This window comes from Ylistrum balloti, unplaced genomic scaffold (assembly GCF_031769215.1).
Source record: "Ylistrum balloti isolate Yb309-2 unplaced genomic scaffold, AGI_CSIRO_Ybal_v1 Utg370566, whole genome shotgun sequence".
Lineage (NCBI taxonomy): Eukaryota > Metazoa > Mollusca > Bivalvia > Pectinida > Pectinidae > Ylistrum > Ylistrum balloti.
In genome coordinates, this window is record NW_026782355.1 from 888,308 (window position 1) to 908,966 (window position 20,659).

A 20,659-nucleotide genomic window follows, 5' to 3' on the forward strand; every position below is an offset into this window, starting at 1 on the left:
TTTCTTGGTGTACACGTACATAATTCAAATAATGTACATCAACTCCTCATCGCGTGGAACATTTGTGAGTATTGGAGGTCACATATTTAGCTTTGACGAATGATATCTGCAGCTTTCTCAGCAATCATTGTCACTGGAGCGTTTGTATTGCCTCCTGGTAAGTTTCTCATCACAGAGGCGTCCACAACACGTAGACCGGATATTCCTTTGACTCTAAAATGATGAAAGCAAATAATCCCATAACCATATCATCAGAATCAAAGACTTAAGGAAAGTAACATTGAAAAATGATTGCCAAAATATTTATTTTCTTTTAAAAGAAAAATTATTGCTTGATTTCCTTCATGAATTTTGTATTAACAAAATATTTATCATTTTGAAATCATATGCCGTAATGTGTTATGGGGTAGGGAGCAATTGGAAACAAATGATTTTTTTCCTGTTGTAGAATAGAATAATAGTTAGTAGACGCTGAAGTTTGAATGTAATCAATGTAGGAAATCGAAACATAAAACAACACTATGGAAAATGGCTTCCTTGTATTACCTCCTTTATCAAACTCATCACAAGGGATGTAACTCTACACAAACAAAAGTCACGCATCACCATAACTAAAACATCTTACTGATAATCATTGTCTTCGACTTTTGCAACACGACGCTGCCTGGCTCGTCATTATGGCGATTATCAGAATTACACTTTTTAACCAGCCAATAATCGAAGATTTCATAAAAACTTCGAAAGTGTAAGATACCGAAGAAATCAGTTTTCATCAAACTATTTTAATGGAACTAATCAAAACTAAAAAAAAAAAAAAAAAAAAACAGAAATTTCATTCCTCTGCATTTTATCAGACAATGATAAAAGTATTTGATATGTAATTATGAACCTGTTGTATTCCAGAAAGGTAGACCAGATGTAAACAATCATAAGCATTTTAAAATGGAATACCAAAAGCTTTATGTACTACATTGATACAATACCTCAACAGTGGATCTACTACAGCTGTCTTGTCGTCAACGGAACCCATTCTGCATGTAGATGTTGCATGGGCAAGGCTCATTGTGTAGTGGCGAATGTAGCATGCCCAAAATGCATCAGACCGGAACTTATGCTGTTTACACAGCTGATGAAGTGGCGACTTACTGTTGACATCCATACCAATAGATCGCAGTGTACTCGTGTCCACCAGCCTCTCCACAAAGCGGATCACTAACACAAGGGAGAAGAAACAGATTACAAAATCAATTACTATAATAACACATATCTTTCTGGTGCATCTGTGTATGTATTTTATGTTGTCCATTATATTTATAAATAGAGTTAAAGAAACACAAAAAGTACGTACTTTCAATAGCCGTTTTGATATCATCTGGGTGTTGAAGAAACTGGGGGTCAATTGCGGGATATTCAAAAGGGTCAGTACTCTGCAATCGGATTGTCCCTCTACTCTTAGGGTGTAACAGAACTGGATAAATTGAAATTGATTCAACGTCCTCTCTCGCTGTAAAAATTCTATCAGCTACCTGTAAATTATGTGAGTATATACATTGATAAGATACTTAATATTTTTCCTATGAATACGTTAAATTTTACAATCGGAATGTGGAGTTTTTGATTATTAGTATCATTTTTGGAGGAGATCATATTCATTTTGTGAGGTTACGTCCTCGCACAGTCAGGATCATTTGATCTTCTTTTATAGTGCCATAAATGAAATATGAAATATCCTACTCTGGATACAGAAACATGTCATCCAACTATATCATTATAATGACTACAGGAACACATTTACAGTACTGTCCTACACAAGAAACAGGCCACAGACTAATTTAAGTAGATTCTCCATTCCAGAAAATAACAAAAAATACCAACATGTCAACATTATCATACTTCAAACTCAAATTCAATAAATATAGGGCAAAATATGAACAAAAAATATTTACGTGGAACAAAGATAATAAGACCAGATGATCCGGAAGAGTAAGCGTCTTCTGCTTTATCGACGACACCCGTTATGTAAATATTAGTCAAACAACGTAAGTAATGTCACGTTCTCAAATGAGAACAAGGTATACAACAACGGAACCCATAGTCCAACTAACGAGGATCAAACACGTCAGCTTTATATCGCACAACAAATAGATTTTTGTCTCAATTTGATAACAAATACGACCGTAAAACTTCCCCATACTTTTCATCAACTTGCATCATTTGAAACCCTGTGTTATGGGTTTGCCCATTAGTTGACAACTGCTTGCATGAAAATCGTAAAAATGGGAACCGGCTCTTGAATATCGGATAAACTGCGACTTGTTAACACCATTATGGTGATGAATGCAGGAACGTTGCTATCCAGAAATGGAAAATTCGCTAAAGGGAAATTGAAATCATCAGGTTTATCATACAGCTTAGTGGAAAGCTGTCCCTATCGGTTTTGGTGTTGGAAAAGATCGAGATAAGCGATTGATGAGGAAGAGTCTGTTTTGTCCTTGATTTCCAATTCAAATGAGTATACACAACGCACTTACATTGATAAGCTCTACGATAAATTCAGCTTCGTATCAAAAAACAAAAACAAGTCGTCCGACCGATGGACGTTCAGCAGGGAACATGAATACGATTTTATTTATTTCGATGTGTCATTATGTATTTGGGACAAAGTCCATAGCCTTCCACACATGGACGACGCTCAATACTAAGGGCAGAGCAGATGTCGTGCAGAACGCTCAATAAAAGGGGCTGAAATGGTGTCACTCGTGACATTAGGAATAAAATGTCATTAAAAAAGAAAATCACAAATGTAAAAAAAAATAGCCGCTTTTTCGAATCACGTGAAGGTATGATAGGTACCAATCTTATGCTTGACATAGAGGACAGTAATTCGTCTGTAATGTTCTTGTAAAATAGGAGTATACTGGACGGTATTTTCGCAGTTTTATATTTTTGTGTTTTTCTTTTCTTTTTTTTTCCATTGCCACTGGCATGTATTCAAGTTTATAAAACGCATGTAAGAAATGTACTTGTACCTCCTGTTTGAAATTCATTTTCACTACACTCTTCATACTTGGCGTGAAGATATGTGTGGTATGAAAATGTAACTGAAAATCGGGGGTTCTTCCAGCGTCTTTCTTTTTGCCGAAGTCAGTATATAAAAACGCCATTCCTTCGTAGAGCGAAGCTGACAGATAACCTGATAGGATATAAAGATCAGTACCATCAGAATGCAACTTTCAAAACACATCAGGCTTATTTCAATTACATTTAATATCAAATTTAAACCAGCAACGACGGTAATTAAACCTGAATCTTATGACTTGATTGTCGTTTGGATAAACGTAAAACTTTGATAATGAGACTTACTCTCTTTGGTCAACAAATCAAATGGCGTATGACGTCTTGAATGGTTAGATATTGTCTTGTATTGATATTGTACCTGTTCCGAGAAAGTTATACTGCATTCGGGTCCACCATGACGTCATGTCTGTCAGTGTTACGGAATCAGTTGTATTTATGTTGAAGGTCAAGGGAACTACAAAATGCTCTTGTAGGTTATTTCCAACAGGCAAATCTGCTTGTACTTCGATCTTCGAGTAGAGCATGTTTTAAAAGTAATACTTTCTCTATGTGGGAAATCAATTGAAAAAATGCATATAAATCATTGGTTATTCTGGAAATAGATAATGTAGTGAAAGCTGACTTGAACAAACATCTTAAGATCTATATGATTGGCTTCATTGAATAAATTTTATTAACCTAAAAAAAATAACTATATTACAACTTTACGATTTGATGAAACGACATACCCCGTATTTGTGTAGGTGTTCTTTTGGCCCTACACCAGACAACATTAGTAGGTGCGGAGAGTTCATGGTGCCAGCAGACAAAATCACTTCCTTCCTGGCAAACAGTCGAACTTTTCTTCCATTTCTAATACACTCAACACCTATCGCTCTTTTGTTCTCAATGATGATCTGCATCAGGAAAAGCTCGATGTATTACTGTTTATCTAAATATACTTTTGAATCATTTTGGTATAGTTCGGTTACCGCGGTGGTTTCGGCGGCGATCACGGAACGTATTCCATGCTGCTCGTTCTTCGATATGCTGGTTATTAGTAGAACTTTACACCAAATGGTGTAAAGACCTGTTGATTTGTTTAGTTTCTTATCATTTTTATTCCCTCCTTATCATTTGATGGGTAAGATAAATCATTACACTCTCGAAAGTATATAACAGGGGACGAATGGTATCATTAAACTATTTTCAATGCTGGTTAAAATTTTCATTATGGCCGCCATGATGTCATAGATAAAAAATGTTGAAACCGTCTTAATAAAAAAAACGGTCGTTTTACAGCTTTCATGGAATTATATCATTTGCAGATAACATTAGGGTATATATATATATCATATTACAAAAAGGCCTAATAAAATGCCCGCTCTTTGGAAAAGTTTACAAATGTTTTAACTTTTTTCATATTCAATCAGGGTCAATATTCAAAAGCGTTATTTTTCGGTCACATAAGTAGTGACATAAACGTATCGTTTGTTTGAAATACGAGATTACTTTTGTAATACTTATTGTGCTGGTGTAACAACATGGTATATCATACCTTGGTAGTGACTGTGGAAGGACTAATGTGTAGGTTTTTCCTACCAAGATGGGGTTGTACAAATGCTCTGAAGTTACTCCATCGCTCACCATTTTTCACATTTGACTGCGTCCAGCAAAATCCTGTCAAAAATGTTTAATGATAACCAACAACATGTTATATCTCAGTATATGATGTGATACCATAGCGAAGAATACAATAACGTAAATGCAAATAATAAACAAAGCCGTTGACATGAAAAATAATTCTGAACTAGTTTATGATAGCAGGGCATGTTAATAATAATAAAGATATAAGTAAAGGATAGAGATGTCATACCAAAGAGAATCGCACTATTCAATTTCTGTGGGTCGAGAATTTAAAAATCCAAATAAAAAAATATGCAAAGTAGACATGAAATTGCATATTTTAAACGATATCTTATAAGTATGCATATTTTGAAATTTGTATCACGATTAGTAAGAATTACATTTTAACTCGTAATGTGTCATCTACCCTCGAAGGCTTCAATAGTTTTCTGTATGTCATGCTGTGAATATACGATAACAACATACATATCAGTTATATAATTATCGACTTTACCAACACTGCTTTACATACCATAATCAAAATATATATCAATGTACTTACCTATCTGGTCCTCTCCGTTACAATCTGTGATATTGTAACCCAACTCAACACCCGCATCCATGTACAGTTGCTGCATTGGTGTATTTATTGGTTGAGTTATCGGTATTGGGCCATCCTTTCCATGGTAGTCTTGGTTCAGTGAGATATAATATATACTTTAATGCAAAAATTAGGCTAGTGATTATTGAAATATATGTGTACTTTCTATGACAATGTATGGTGTAAATTGTGTGTAAAATAAGGTAACAATGGTAGGGTTATCTTTATTGATAACCAGAGGAAGGCTGTACAATGTATTTACCAATATAAAACTATTACCAACACGATGTAATAATCAGCCAAAATAAATAATCACATTTCATTACACAAGTTTTGTAAGAACTGCAGATAATTAGACTTTGGTAAGACGTGTAAATAATTTGATAGTTGAGTCAGACTTGACGTTTGATAGGAATTGTAAATAATTTAATAGTTTTGTAAGATTTAGCCTTTTGTAAGAACTAGATAATTTGATAATTTTGTCATACTTGACGTTGTGTAAGAACAGATAATTTCATAATTTTGAAAGACTTTAAGTTGTGTATGAACTGTTGGTACTTTGATAAGTTTTGTAAGATTTGAAGCTGTGGGAGAACTGTAGATAATTTGGTAGTTCTGTCAGACTTGTCGTTTTGTAAGAACTGTAGATAACTTGATGATTTGGAAGACTTAAAGTTGTGTATGAACTGTTGGTACTTTGAAAAGTTTTGAAACATTTGAGGTTGTGGGAGGACTGTAGATAATTTGATAGTTTTGTCTGACTGTAAGACTAGACGTTGTTTAAGAACTGTAAATAATTTGATCATTTTGTCAGACAGTGAGACTAAACGTTCTTTAAAAACTGTGGATAGTTTGATAGTTTTGTCCGACCGTGAGATTAGGCGTTGTTTAAGAATTGTAGGCAATTTGGTAGTTTTGTCAGATATGTGTTTGATGTTTTTATTACTTTTAAGTGTTCATCACTAATCATTTCCATCACAATAAAAAATTACACTTCATATATTATTTTCTCTATATTTCTGTAATTACAGTGTAATAAACATTTTGTCAAATAAGAATGCCTGTTCTCTATGGCGTTAACACTACATAGTTGATTCTATATTTACAGCACAGCTTTTTGAGAGGTGCTGGAGAATGAGAACTACTGTTGTTATTAAACTTAGTTTCATACAGAAATTCGACATTAATTACTTGGATTGTTCTTGCTTTACAAGGCAGATGTCGTCGGTAATCAGAAGACGCTGACTCTTCCACTTAACTGGTCCTATTTTCATCCTCCTTATTGTCATTTATTAATCTCATTGTAAACATTTCTTTCGTTCATATTTTGGCCTCGTTTCGTTGATTTTGAATTATAGTTATAATTATGGATAATGTCAATATGTTTTATGCTATTTTGTGAAAGATATGTTTTTATCAAGTATCAGTAACTTATATGAGGTATTATCAAATATCTAACTCATCAGGTTACAGTTTTTGATGAAAGTTTTACCCGATGTCTTCAACTCCTCAATCTGGATATTTTCTGATTTAATGAAGTACGGGAGGACATCTTTGTAGCTCCAACCCTCACAACCTTCTTCAGCCCAGCTGTCGTAATCATGACGATTACATCGAACAAATTGTAAAAAGTTCAGAGCGCTGGATCCTCCCAGAACCTTTCCGCGAGGCCAGTATGACCGCTGTGTTGGAGTGAAGGGAATTATTATTATACCATAAAACTGAATACGAGATCATTAGGCTTTTTTACACAAGTGTAGGTAAGAGAGGGCCACCCGAACTTGAACTAGACGTTTTCTTTTACCACATTAATTTTTGCATCTGATTATTGCTATCCTAAACACATACATAACAAATTTTTAAAACTGTTTCGGCATAGAATTACGAAAAACAGCCCAATAGTTTCCTACTGGTTCAGGACGATATAATGATTTTATTGTATTTTCGGGGACATCCACGTCATTTTTTCTTTGGTTCATTTTGGTCTCGTGTCATCAATCTTGAGTTTGGATGAAATTTTGTTAACATGTTCATCTTTTCTTATTATTATTCTAATGCTTTTACATCACACCATTGATACCGCTAACATTACTTTGATTGTATTCGAATATTGATCAACAGTTAACCTACCTGTTCTTTCAGAGCAAGGCATGCATCTTTCTGTGGCTCAGTGACATACATCCAGTCCTGTTCTGACTCCCAAAGCTGTTCAGCTTCTCCAGGAACCATAATGCTAGGATTGGCTTCATCAGAGCCCCCAGCCTCCAGTAGTAGGATTTCCTTATCACTGTTTTCTGATAAACGTGAGGCCAGCACGGACCCAGCCGAACCAGCTCCAACTGGACGTTGGAAAAATAGATTGAAATAGAACCAGAGGTCATTTAAGTGAACAACTTCAATTTCACCAGCATAACATTAACTGCTAATAAGATCTAGTTAATTTTTACAATAGAAAACCATATATCGTTAAAAAAATATCTCATTTAGCACCATTTCGATAACACATAACTAGATATGATGGATATCTATCTTTCAGCTGATCTTGATCGTTGAATTGGTAACCCAAATAGAAACTGCAAGCGCGGAACGTTCATAATCACAAGCAATACATTTGAATGATCGACGGTTTGTGCCATCGTATGCTAACGTCATGCATTTTTTCATGTCATGACGTGACCTACATCATATTTTCTCATAACTGAAGAACAAAATACCGTGCAACGAAAGTTAATTGTGAAATCATGTCCGATGTCAAAGTAAGATACATAATTGTATCTGAAAAAGTGGAATATAACCATTTGTGCCGCTCACTGTTCACGAGGGACAAAATTATGAGAATAAAAATTTGCGATGATTAATCAATGAGAGATTGCTAGCTAGCTATGAGTGGTAGCTCGATCGCCGTTATACATTTTAATTCTTTTTCTTGGTAGTATTATTCCCATTTCTCTTATATTTATGTATATGTCGAAATTGACTTATTGTCCAACGTCTTACGTCACACTTTTGGGATCTTTTACTGTGAGTATAAAGACGCAGATTAAAAGAGACAACGTACAACGTTCATGATCTTATTTATTGTTTTTTCATAACAATTTCTTGTTCAATAACGAAATTGCAAATATTTCTTATGTTCATAAATGAATAGTTTGATTCAGATTTACAGGGAATATTTCGTTAGAGGCTTTTAATAACTTATTTATTTAATTTTTACTACTTCACTTACAAGTCGATATTCCCATTCTACATCTTGTCGAATTCTTGCGACACTTAGAGTAGGCAAACACACTTCAGCTTACCGATTATATAGTCATAAGCCTTGTTCAATCGTTTCGGAAAGTCGTCGTTCTTTTCATGTTCACCCGTAGAATATAGATACAGAAATGCAGCGAAAGCAGCAACGCAGAATGGCAATATAAACTTTTCCATTACCTCTGAAATGGAGGAAAGTAACAAATGAAATCCCATCTAATATAAGATATGCAATCTATTTAGAGACGGAACAATGGCTAATGGAACTTCAGTATAACCATGATATTGATCGTCTATCAATGACAAGGATGCGGACAAACCTCCCGTGTTTGGATTCCTAAATTTCACAAAATTCCTTAAAAACAACGTTTTATTGCTGGCTGTTCAACCAAACCTTTGTCCATACTTCTTACTGTCATTCTTAGTACTGTCAAATCAGCGTTACAATCTTATTTTGATATTGTTTACTCAGGAAATAAAATGAATTGTATGGGAATTATAACGAATCGAAATCAAAACAATCCTCAACAATCTCTTCTGTTTTTTTATCTATAAAAACAATTTATTATCCCACTCATTACAACACCATACCCATTCTAAATTGAAAGAAAGCATTACTTCTCTTCTTATGGTAGTTTTTTCCCCAAGAAAAGTGAAGAGCAGTACAAATATATGGCGAGGAACTAGAAATAATAAAGAGGAAATAAACGAAAGACGAAGTCATTAAAATGATTGACAACATCTTCGTCGAGTTCAGCGGTAAGATCTTCCTACAGACTGATGGCATTCCTATGGAAATCAACTGTGCCCCTATGTTGGCTAACCTGTCATGATTTTCATAAGAGTTTATCAAAACAGGTAATACATATCTTGCCATGTCCTACACTTTCACTTTGAGATATATTGACCACGCCCGTCGTATATACCCACCAAAATTCTTCTATATCAGTCACTTGTCTCGATCTTTTACTACAACGAAATCAACATGAAGAGCTTTCCACCAAATTGTGTGATTAGTTTGATGGTCTTTTTCTTCTTTTCAGGAGTCTCTGTGTAAGCCTTTCTATTTTTCCCACATATAGTGAAAACATAACCAAAGAATACAATGTGGCGGATTCGGGTTTTGCCGTAGTAGATTTATATTTATATGCACCATTGCATACGGTGACACCCTGTCACTGGACAAGCTAGGATAGTTTGTTACACTAGGTTCCATTTTGTAATACTTTGTGCAATTGGGGAAGCTCATAACTCCTTTATTTTGTTTTGAGTTCTCTGTATCCTTGTTATCCCTAAACTAGTCCTGTATTCTGGTGTAATAATACACAGTTGTTACCTATATGCTATTTTCCTGTTGCACACCAGCTTGAATCTCATCACAAATGTATAAGCAAGTTGGCATTTTGTTACTATATATTTATAGTACTAATTAAAGGGACCATCTTGACCATATAAGATTGTCCATCTTTAGGACTCATAACTATACCAAAGAGCTTTATATATATTCATTCATTGTAAATATCATCATCCTTTTCCATATTAAATTGTTGAACATAAAATACTTCTTTTGGTTGCCATTTCACTCTATGCAATTGACATAATGAACCTGGGATAGTAGGTGCGGATATAACTGGACGTTACCTGACATTCTTTAACAACGTAAGTCGAGGAAACATCCTCTTGTGTTAAAGCCCTTAAGTTTACTACCGATATATTTGTGACGAAATGCAGTTTATACAAATGTATGCTCAGGTTATATGAGTCAAGTGTTGTAACAAAAATAGACGTATGATAAGATATCCATACACACTTGTCTAACATTAATCGTTAACTAAATGTAGTAAATTAAAACGTACCCGATTGTTGTTCTTTACACTAATCCTCCAGTGATTATCCTTGGTATTAAAGTCTTAATATTTCATGATTGGCTACTTTTGTTATAACACATATCATATGCTTACTCTGGTTATTTAGCGACAATGAAGAAATGTGCTCATGTTATCTAATAGTTCGATGGCCTTGATGAAAAAAGTGCAAATCAATTCACATCCGGTGAAGGCCTTGAGTGTTGGCGACGAATTATGACCACATGATAATTACATATGGTTCTGTATTCACTATTTGATGTATGAAATGTGCTCTTCACAAGCACACAAACTGTCATCGGTCATGAAACTCATACTTACACAACTTGTACGCTTCGAAGGACATCCGGACTTCTTTTGTTTGGGTTTTTTTTCGAATGTTGTTTACATTGTTTCTTTATCTGTGTGTGTTATTTATAGGTACGAATTTAGTATTACGAAATTGTAGCATATGAGGATGTATACAAAAATTTACAATAATTCAGTCAATGTAGCATTGTTCTAGTGAAAATAGTTTGCCTTTATTACATATTTACACTTGCAAAGTTTAGCACTGTACAACATAACCAGATCTTTGAACTCGCGCATGAAAATTTAATAGCAACTTCGTCTGCAAATACATGGATATATAATTAAATTTTGTTTATCATGTTTATCAAATAAAACACAAAACTGAACTCTTTCTCAGATCAGATATGATAATACGTGAAAATGTTTGTTTTTTATGTAACTATCGTACTTAAAAAAGGAACTTATTACAGCCGCGGAGGAAATTTTCGATTTGTTGTGAAGAGTCAACATTGGCTGATCTACTCATTAAACACCCTCCAACCAATAAACGACTTACTTTTCTGGAGTTGTAATGTTATGAACTAACAAGGACTTCTCTACAACAAATTTTGATGAAAAATATAAGGATTTGATTTTACTTTTTAATGTTAAACACCCTCGGTCAGAATTCTGATTATTTCTGCGCCCACTGAAAAAATTCTTATATTAAATCCCGTCTTCTAATTTTTAGTTTAGTTCGATTTCAAAGTGGAAAATCCTTACAAGCTGAAAAGTAACATTTACGATTTCAGTATACAAGCTGAAAAGTAACATTTACTCATCCATTAATACTGAACGGTAACTACATAATACATATAATACAAAATGTCTTTATTGGCCCAGAGTTTATCCAGTCTATTTTTGAATGTATTTATTGAAGGCGGAAATATAACAGCTTCTGGTAGGCCATTCTATTCTTTACAAATAGTGAAGAAAATGTACTGAAAGGATAACGAAACGCAACTTCTTTAATTGTAAAATATTTTGTTATGAATGTAACCAGGCGTATAAAAAGTAAGAGGAATATTACGGCAATAAATGTTAAAAATCCGTCAACCGTGACAAAATTACCAATATATCGTGACCGTACAAGTACATGCGTTTTTTCCCATTCAAACTAGCGATTTTTGACTAAGACATGTGATCACCAATACATTTGCAAACAATAATTGCATGTTTTGTTAAAACTTACTTGATTATGTTACAACACTTATGTCATCAGATGCTTGTCCTTGGGATGAATGCCTTACGTATGTCACGGCGGTGTTAGTTATTCCGAGTCAGTTTGGTACAATTATTTTGATTGGATATTAACTAAGGCAGAAAGAATTCTCACATTATAGAGTTTCCACTGAATGAGACTCCGTCCTGACGACCAAGCGCTCACATGACAGATTACACATTAAGTTGAATGTAATCACTAGAGAGCTATATCCTAGATCTGCAGGCCGATAAAAATGCACCAATATTATCTTATATGTTTCTTCGTTTTCATACTAGCATTAGGTTCGTTTGGAATTTGCATCCAACTATCATTCGAATGTGTTGTTATTTTGTCATTCGAATGTGTTGTCGTTATTTCGTCATTCGAATGTGTTGTTATTTCGTCATTCGAATGTGCTGTCGTTATTTTATCATTCGAATGTGCTGTCGTTATTTCGTCATTCGAATGTGTTGTCGTTATTTCGTCATTCGAATGTGTTGTCGTTATTTTGTCATTCGAATGTGTTGTCGTTATTTCGTCATTTAAATGTGCTGTCCTTATTTCGTCATTCGAATGTGCTGTCGTTATTTTGTCATTCGAATGTGTTGTAGTTATTTTGTCATTCGAATGTGCTGTCCTTATTTCGTCATTCGAATGTGCTGTCGTTATTTTGTCATTCGAATGTGTTGTAGTTATTTTGTCATTCGAATGTGTTGTAGTTATTTTGTCATTCGAATGTGCTGTAGTTATTTCAACTTTTTACTTCTCATTGATTTCTTCATTCACCTACGGAAGATATATACATGCATTAGGAAAGCAATTTTTCAGTTAAATCTAGAAATGGGGGATCAGCAGCCCCACAATTTAATGAAATGTAACTTTTATATCGAATAATTAAAAAAAAATAAGATACAAGTGATTATTCTGAACCGTGCAACTATTTGGATGAATTTAAATGTGGCATGCAGATTACGGCAAGCCTTAAGGACTGGTAGTCCACCAACAGTGTCTACCACCTGCTATCTCAAAGATTGTACAAAAGACACATATTTAGAGTTAGATACAGTAGAACTAAACAATGAATTAAGAATAGACTGCCTCTGCCTCCCAAGTGATAATTCAGACTGACTTAAATATGCTGGCTTCAAAATGACTTCAGAAGCTAATATAACAGCTGGTTCGTGCTATGGGTGACATCTGTAGTCGTACGTTTACAAATAGGCATTCAAGTACAAACATGTACATACGCAAGAATTTTTATGCCAAAAATGTAAAAATGTGTGGGTCTTGGGTAAATTGTTACAATATCATTTCATCATTTTGTTAAGGAAACTAAACATCAACATGTTGATAATAAATGTTAGATATCATATATGCAAAGCATGGAGGCACAGTTGAATTAGGAACAGGAGATAAAAATGTGATGAATTTTGAGAAAATCTTATTTGAATTGAAGTATTGTAAACTGAACTGAAATAAATTTTTTACACTTACTTTTATTGGTACAAAGGTATTGTCACCTTCACTAATAACCCACTGAAGCAAAATGGCCGTCGTGTTCCTTGAAAACCACAAAAATTAAACGTTCTTACAACTGGTGAGTCAATATTCTAACAAGAATGCTAAATGATAGAGTTAAGTCGGTTTACACATCAAATCACCTAATCTGGAATTCAATCAGGCTTCTTCGTCCTAGAGTCAGATTAGCCATGTCAGTTTTGGTCTACATCGTACAGTAATGTAGTTCGCATTGTCGAAGTTGACCATACAGCGAAATCTACTTTACTCGACTTTTGGATGCAAAGGCTTACTGGTTTTCAGATACATGTAGCATCCTAAATAGTGCATGATGCTGGCTACGTGGGCGCATACCGCCGTGTTCCTCTGTCCATTAGGACATTGGCAATATTCAGTGTTCTTGTCCAACCAGTCCAGGCTTTACAATCTGCATCATCCAGGGAGGAGAAACGCAGAGTAAAAGGACACTCCTGCTTTGATAGCATATGTGATATTCCCAAAAAGATCATTGATGATTTTCTTTGATCTGGAAGGTATCTGGGAAATCAACATTTCATCAGTGCGGATTTCAACGTCTTTTGAGATGATGCGAACAAATACATGAGGACCAAGGACATCTCAGCTTGAGATGAAAAATGAGTTGGTTTTTTGCGCGCTTGGGCAATATGGTCGATATTTGATTGAAACACTTCATTCAAAGTTTGCATTATGCGTTGGAAGACAGTCGTAAAATAGATCCTCTATGGATAATAGTGGAATGTTTCACAAGGGAACCAACTTTGCAATGCATCGGCGAGGGGTCTCGAAGATTGAAAAATCTTTAAGCCAACCCCTATGGGAAGTTAGCATTGCTGAAAACCCCATCTTTTAGCTAACTTTCCTTTCAGAGACTCCGCCCCCAGTCTTAAGGGTCACATATACGTTTTAATGTAAAAAAAATGAGTGATTACTCCTTAAGATTTTTCAGACTTAATATCATTGAAATATTAGGAGACAGAGTAGTGTTTTGAAGAAATATTTTAGCCGAATTCCCCGTTCGAACACCGTTCTGAAGTCCCAAAGTTTCCAGGCTCAAACCAACCGTCTAAATTGAAGAAAAATTACCACCATAATGATGTGCCAGACTAAATTTGATTAAAACATGCCAGGACAATAAGAAAAATAAGTGCTTTAAAGTGAAAAACTAGTCAAATTTCTATGTGGGGCTCGGCTCCTAGAGGGTCGAATCAACTTTGTGAGTTTAGTAAAAAATAATTGCCTATCCCTCATAATGTTTCAGGCCAAATTTGGCGGAATACGCTCAAGCGTTAAGGAAGATTAGTGTTTTTAAAGCATATGTTTACAAACCGGTGCACGGTGCACGGAAGACGACGACGGATGAAACACGACCCTTCGGTTCAGATAGCCTAAATAGAAATCTACATAAAATTGGATGATTTTTCCTGCCGAAGGTTATACATGACAGAGATTAGTCACGTAAACGTCCTACATAGCTGTCCAAACTGAGACTTAGACACTTAATTATACCTCATGTGGTAGTAAAACATCGGATAATATCATTCACTGCATTTAAAGCGACAGTATAATAAAATTTATGTATCATCTTATATTTGGAACAAAACATCCTACCTAATAATAGGATGAGGTAAATATTCTTTTCATGAAAATCCACATATAATTGTTCTCTGTTCTTCGGTTGTCCGAGATGATAAAAGTAATAGAGTTCTGTTTCTTTAAGAGAAAACAAAATATGTCAAAAGAGAGTAAAACTGTTTATTTCATTGGTACAATAATATAAACAAATAGATAATACAACAGTGTAAATCTTGATGTCAAAATTTAATTAAAATAAGAATACAATATCTTGTACAAAAATAGCTAAAATCTTTTAACAATCAATCACGTGGACAGAATCACAGACACACATTCAAAATCAACTACAAACCAAAAGTATTTCAACGGTATGTCTCGCAAACTAATCAATACTAACAATCATGACGTCACATTTAAGCCTGTTTCAGTGATATCTTACTTCAGTAATTGTATCACTTATTTCACAAGATCTGGCCACTTTTAAACATATTCGTAATTTCACTTCGAAGTGCGAAAAAAATGTTCATTTGAAAACGATAATTGTATTTAAAGCACTATTGAGAGAGTTATAGTTTGTTCATAGCGAGTATAAAAACTCCGTATCTTCCACTTGAAAATGGTATGGTAGAGTTCTTATTATGTATGTTAATGATGGTTTGAACAGCATGTCATAAGAGTTGCAGAACTTTTCTGTGACATTTGGCTTAACGCAACTTCTTATCTTTGATGTGGACTATAATCGAAAAATAACAAGTCGTGATGAGACCTACGTTTCTATCTCTATAGTGTCATTGTTATGTACACTGCATTTATCAGTAAATATTTATAACCATATCTGTGGTAAGTGTCCTTACCGATAATAACTGATTTAAAACCTGACAGGCAAAAGTGTGTTCTGAAATAAATTTGTAACATTAATTAATACTCAAAGTGTTGTAAACACAGGGGTAAAACTTCAAAGTCCAGTCAGGCATTTTATAAAAATATGCATTATATTACCAAATATTTTGGGCATAAATTACAACATATTCGGGAAGCTAAGTTTTCTTTATAACTTATACACAAAATAACAAAACAATTTGTTATTTTTCATCATTGTGATGTTAATCGTTGTAAATATTTGTGGACAAAAACATTCAATTTCGGGACTTACAATAACACACACAATCTTACAAAATACCCCTAGTTTTGTCCATTGTTAATGGGCATTTTACACGGTTAATCAAAAGTGCAACACACAAATGTGATAATAAGCATAATACATTATAACAAGTAAAAACTAATTTATGATGTGAACAACATCAAGCACAAGAAATGACTGACCTACAAATAGTGTGAAATAAAACTTAATTTGACTATATCGTGTAAATATGGAAAAAATATATCAGAAACATTAAAAATGGGGAAAAAAGATCTTCAAAAAACGAAGCAACAGAACAATAATATCATTATCATCTGAGATCATGCCTCAGGATCACGTGATCACATAATGTGTAATATAAAACATACTTCTATCCTTTCTGAATTGTGATATAGGGCAGTTTTTCGTGCGGCAGAAACAACACAATTATCACTTAATTTAACAGATCTACGCTTCAAGATATGGGTAACAATGTAAAACGAAGTAGGATCTTAATCTTAATAAATAAGTTAATATACATGTTAATTCTCAATAGTTTCAATGTAACTCTGATTTAAGTTGATAACTTCAAACACGAGGGCACGTCGAGAGTCTTATCTCTCTGGATAGTATTTGGTTTTCTTTGTTTTGAAATAAATAAAGTATCGCAAAGTCAGTTTATCGAAATAAAATACACAACGACCATTTTTCCTACATCTTGAAACATTTTACAAAGTTCATCAACGTTATCAAGCAATGAGTTCAGTGTAATTATAATGATTACAAGGAAAACTGTGGTTAAACTAAATTTCCATCGTGATGTCTTTCAGAAAAAAATATATAGAAAAAATTCAACTAATGATTTTGTTCTTAGCTGAAGTAAAAATCATCTTATGAATGGAGAACAACAAATAGGAACCAATGTATAGATAAAATAAATTCTGTGACAACTACATAACATTCCAAATATATTCATTGTGGTAATGATACAGTTATGTACAGGTATAAGTATAAATTGTACATGCAGAAAGAAAAACTTAAATAAATTATAACAAAATTAAAAGTGTTTATTTATTCAACCTTTTATTTTCATTCGCATTTTACTTTGGTAAAACCAATAGAGTTCACCAGGAAAACGTTAACGTTCGCAGAATCCGTCAATACTGTTATCATTTAATTGTTATGAACGTTCCAATAAAACATTTTCAAATCATGTTTCAAAAATATCTAAATAACGTAGTTGTGCTACGTAGACATAACTAAATCCTTAACAATCAGTCCTATTGCTAAAACACCCATATAAGGCTCAAACTTTTACATTATCGCTCCACATACTCGCTTTCCATACCTAGTGGAAAACCCAACAACTATTAATTACTACATATTTATTACTACTTTTGAAGATGTAAAACAAATATTTTGTGCTATTCTTCGTGTGGTAACAATGCCCAAATCAGCTAAGTGGGAACGCACAAACTCAAGAACGTAAGGCTTTCTTACACGTGTAATGACGATGGCTTTCTTACACGTGTAATGACGATGGCTTTCTTACACGTGTAATGACGATGAAATAACTCTTTGTTCATATCTTTCACTTTACTGTACCTCTGTATATATTTTCAATTCTTTTTCCACCAGGCTTTGTTTGCGTGGCTACCAGAACCTTCTTCAGAGACGGGTTCCCGCCTGGAAGGCAGCATTTTTGGAATGGTACCAGAAAATCCTTTGGAATCATGAGAAGATGTTCTGTGAAGTGGTTTTATCATCATCCCAGATGAGGCGTCCTGTAAGGACTTGGATGTCACGCTATTGAGCGCCGTATCCTCGGCACCTGGATATGGTATATCTTAACATTTGGTAACAAGGTAACACTCAAACATTTTACAGATTGGCGCGATGAGAAATTCAAGGCTCTGGTCTTAGCATGGTTTTGATAATAATAGAATTCCTCATATACTGCACATCTTTCGTCAATGTTCCTGCATTTAACCAGTTTCAGTTTTCTATGTATAATCAAACATATCAAACCATTTTAGAGTAAAGTAAATTTTTGTTGGCCATTCAAAACGGTGTTTTGTAACTTTGTTCTTGTTTCGTTTTTTTTAAAGAATTTAAATGCCAAGGAAGAAATAGTCGAGTTAAAGGTTGCTTTACTACCAACGCATACCTGTACAAAACAGGTTAGTTCGGTAACACTTTGGTAAGATATAAGTAAAAAAAATACAACAAAATAGAACATATAGAACGTCCATTTCAAAATAGTGTTTTGTGGTATTCATTGCAAAGCATATCACACGAGCTTTCCAAATTATTGCTTCACTAAATCAAGAAGTGAGAGCAATGACCGAGTCTTAACAGTTGTTATTCAAACTACAGTCTGAGTGACGGTTCATATTTTATCCATTCCGCCACTTATTGTTTAAATGAATTCATAAAGATGATTCACCTCCTCATCCTACCAGCCATCGTTGTCTGTTCTGTTCCTCGCATAGCTAATAATTCTTACCTTCCTTTCGACTGTCACTTTTGCTTGTTCTTTTTGCCAGCAAAGCCATCATCCCTTACCGTCCTCACACCTGCCATCTTTGTCTGTTCTGTTTCCAACAAAGCCAGCTTCCTTTACCTTCCATACATCCACTGTAATTGCCAGTTTTGTTTCTAGCAAAAGCAGCATCCCTTACCGTCCTCATGCCTGCCATCTTTGTCTGTTCTGTTTCCAACAAAGCAAGCATCCCTTACCTTCCATACGTCCGCTATAATTACTTGTTCTGTTTCTGGTAAAATCAGCATCCCTTACCGCCTTCACGCCTTCCATCATTCCCTGTTCTGTTTCCAGTAAAGCCATTATCTCTTAGCACCTTCATGCCTTCCATTGTTGCCTGTTCTGTGTCAAGTCAACCAGCATCTTACCATCTTTGGCCTCCCAACTTTGCCTGTTTTGTCTTTAGTAAAGTCAGCATCCCTTAGTCTCCTCATGCCTGTCATCTTTGTCTGTACTCTTCCTAGTAAAACTAGCATCCTTACCGTCCTCACGCCTTTCATATTTTATTATTCTGTGTTAGTGAAGCCAACATTCTTTATCGTCTTCACGCCTTCCATCTGTGCCTGTTCTGCTTCTAGCAAAGCCATCATCCCTTACCTTCCTCACGCCTTCCATCTGTGCCTGTTCTGCTTCTAGCAAAGTCAGCATCCCTTACCTTCCTCACGCCTTCCATCTTTGCCTGTTCTGCTTCTAGCAAAGTCAGCATCCCTTACCTTCCTCACGCCTTCCATCTTTGCTTGTTCTTTTTGCCAGCAAAGCCATCATCCCTTACCTTCCTCACGCCTTCCATCTTTGCCTGTTCTGCTTCTAGCAAAGTCAGCATCCCTTACCTTCCTCACGCCTTTTATCTTTGCCTGTTCTGCTTCTAGCAAAGTCAGCACCCCTTACCTTCCTCATGCCTTCCATTTGTGACCATACTTTTTCAAGCTTAGATAATAATTCTTACCTTCTTTATGGCTGTGATATTGGCCTGTTGATCTGTTTCTAGCATACCCAACATACAGTTTTTTCCCTTTCCACATTTTGCCATCTTTGTCTTTGATCAATGCTTCAGCTTGTTTCATATTACTTTGGGAAAACTTAACAAAAATTGACCGAAACCTGGAAACAAACACATGAACATTTGTATATTGATGACCATTAAACAACCCAATTTCTTTTTAATTAATGTCATGTCTAAAAGCTATATCTTCAAGGAAATTTACAATACTGATAGATAACTTTAAATTTCAATGAGCCATCCACATTAATTTAATGCAGTTGATACCATAATGAGACTGAATATGTATACCATGTTCATGCTCCTACCTTTTAGCAGGATCGTTGGAAATATGGTTCAGTTTGAGTTTAAATGGTGCATATTTGGACAACATTTCCTCCAGTTCATCCTAGAAAGAAATCCATAAAAATGTTTAAGACGTAAGACTTGACATACAATAACCAAAACATTATCTATGGCAGTACCTCTGGAATAAATAACAGAATTGAAATATCTTGATTGCTAATCAACAAATAACATGAGTGACACAGCTGATTGTATGTAGGTAATTATATATAAGAAGAGCAGAGCAGTTCTACTAAGTGTGAATAATCAGAACCAATGTTTTCCTAAAACGTTTATCGTCAATTGTTTACTCTGTTATAGAAATTTTCATCACAAGATAATCCTTGTCAAACCTTAGTAACAGCGCTGTGATTACATTCATTAATACAGTATATTTTATTAAGCATTCAAACCAACAAGAAGGTATCAGGAAAAAGCTGTGTAAAACATGAAAACCAAGATGTATCATTCGAAAATAGACTGAAATATTTGCACAAATAAACATTATGATAGCTGTTTGTTTTTGTAAGATGTTATCATACATATAATTGAGGTTTGTTTTCTTTGTATGGTTGACTGCCACATGAACAGCCTGCCATTTTGAGGCATAGTCTCCTGGCAATGGAG

The 20,659-nt window shown here is 34.6% G+C and overlaps 2 protein-coding genes across 2 annotated transcripts; both read right to left on the bottom strand.

The window, feature by feature from the left end:
* On the bottom strand, positions 1 to 10,408 carry LOC132556360 (glucose dehydrogenase [FAD, quinone]-like). The gene is made up of 12 exons (XM_060220765.1): positions 10,393 to 10,408; positions 8,584 to 8,718; positions 7,415 to 7,623; positions 6,777 to 6,966; positions 5,246 to 5,374; positions 4,616 to 4,737; positions 3,807 to 3,974; positions 3,437 to 3,587; positions 3,030 to 3,193; positions 1,349 to 1,526; positions 984 to 1,212; positions 1 to 213 (listed from the first exon to the last, which is right to left on the bottom strand). The coding sequence occupies exons 2-12, from the start codon at positions 8,711 to 8,713 to the stop codon at positions 87 to 89; spliced, it is 1,797 nt and encodes a 598-aa protein (XP_060076748.1). The 5' UTR covers positions 8,714 to 8,718; positions 10,393 to 10,408; the 3' UTR covers positions 1 to 86.
* Positions 10,409 to 17,785: 7,377 nt separating this feature from the next.
* LOC132556378 (uncharacterized) lies at positions 17,786 to 20,096 on the bottom strand (the record flags this gene model as incomplete). The annotated part of the gene is made up of 3 exons (XM_060220785.1): positions 17,786 to 17,997; positions 19,655 to 19,809; positions 20,017 to 20,096. Coding segments are annotated over 3 exons (447 nt in total), but the record flags the coding sequence as incomplete, so codon positions are not given.
* Between the last annotated feature and the right edge of the window lie 563 nt (positions 20,097 to 20,659).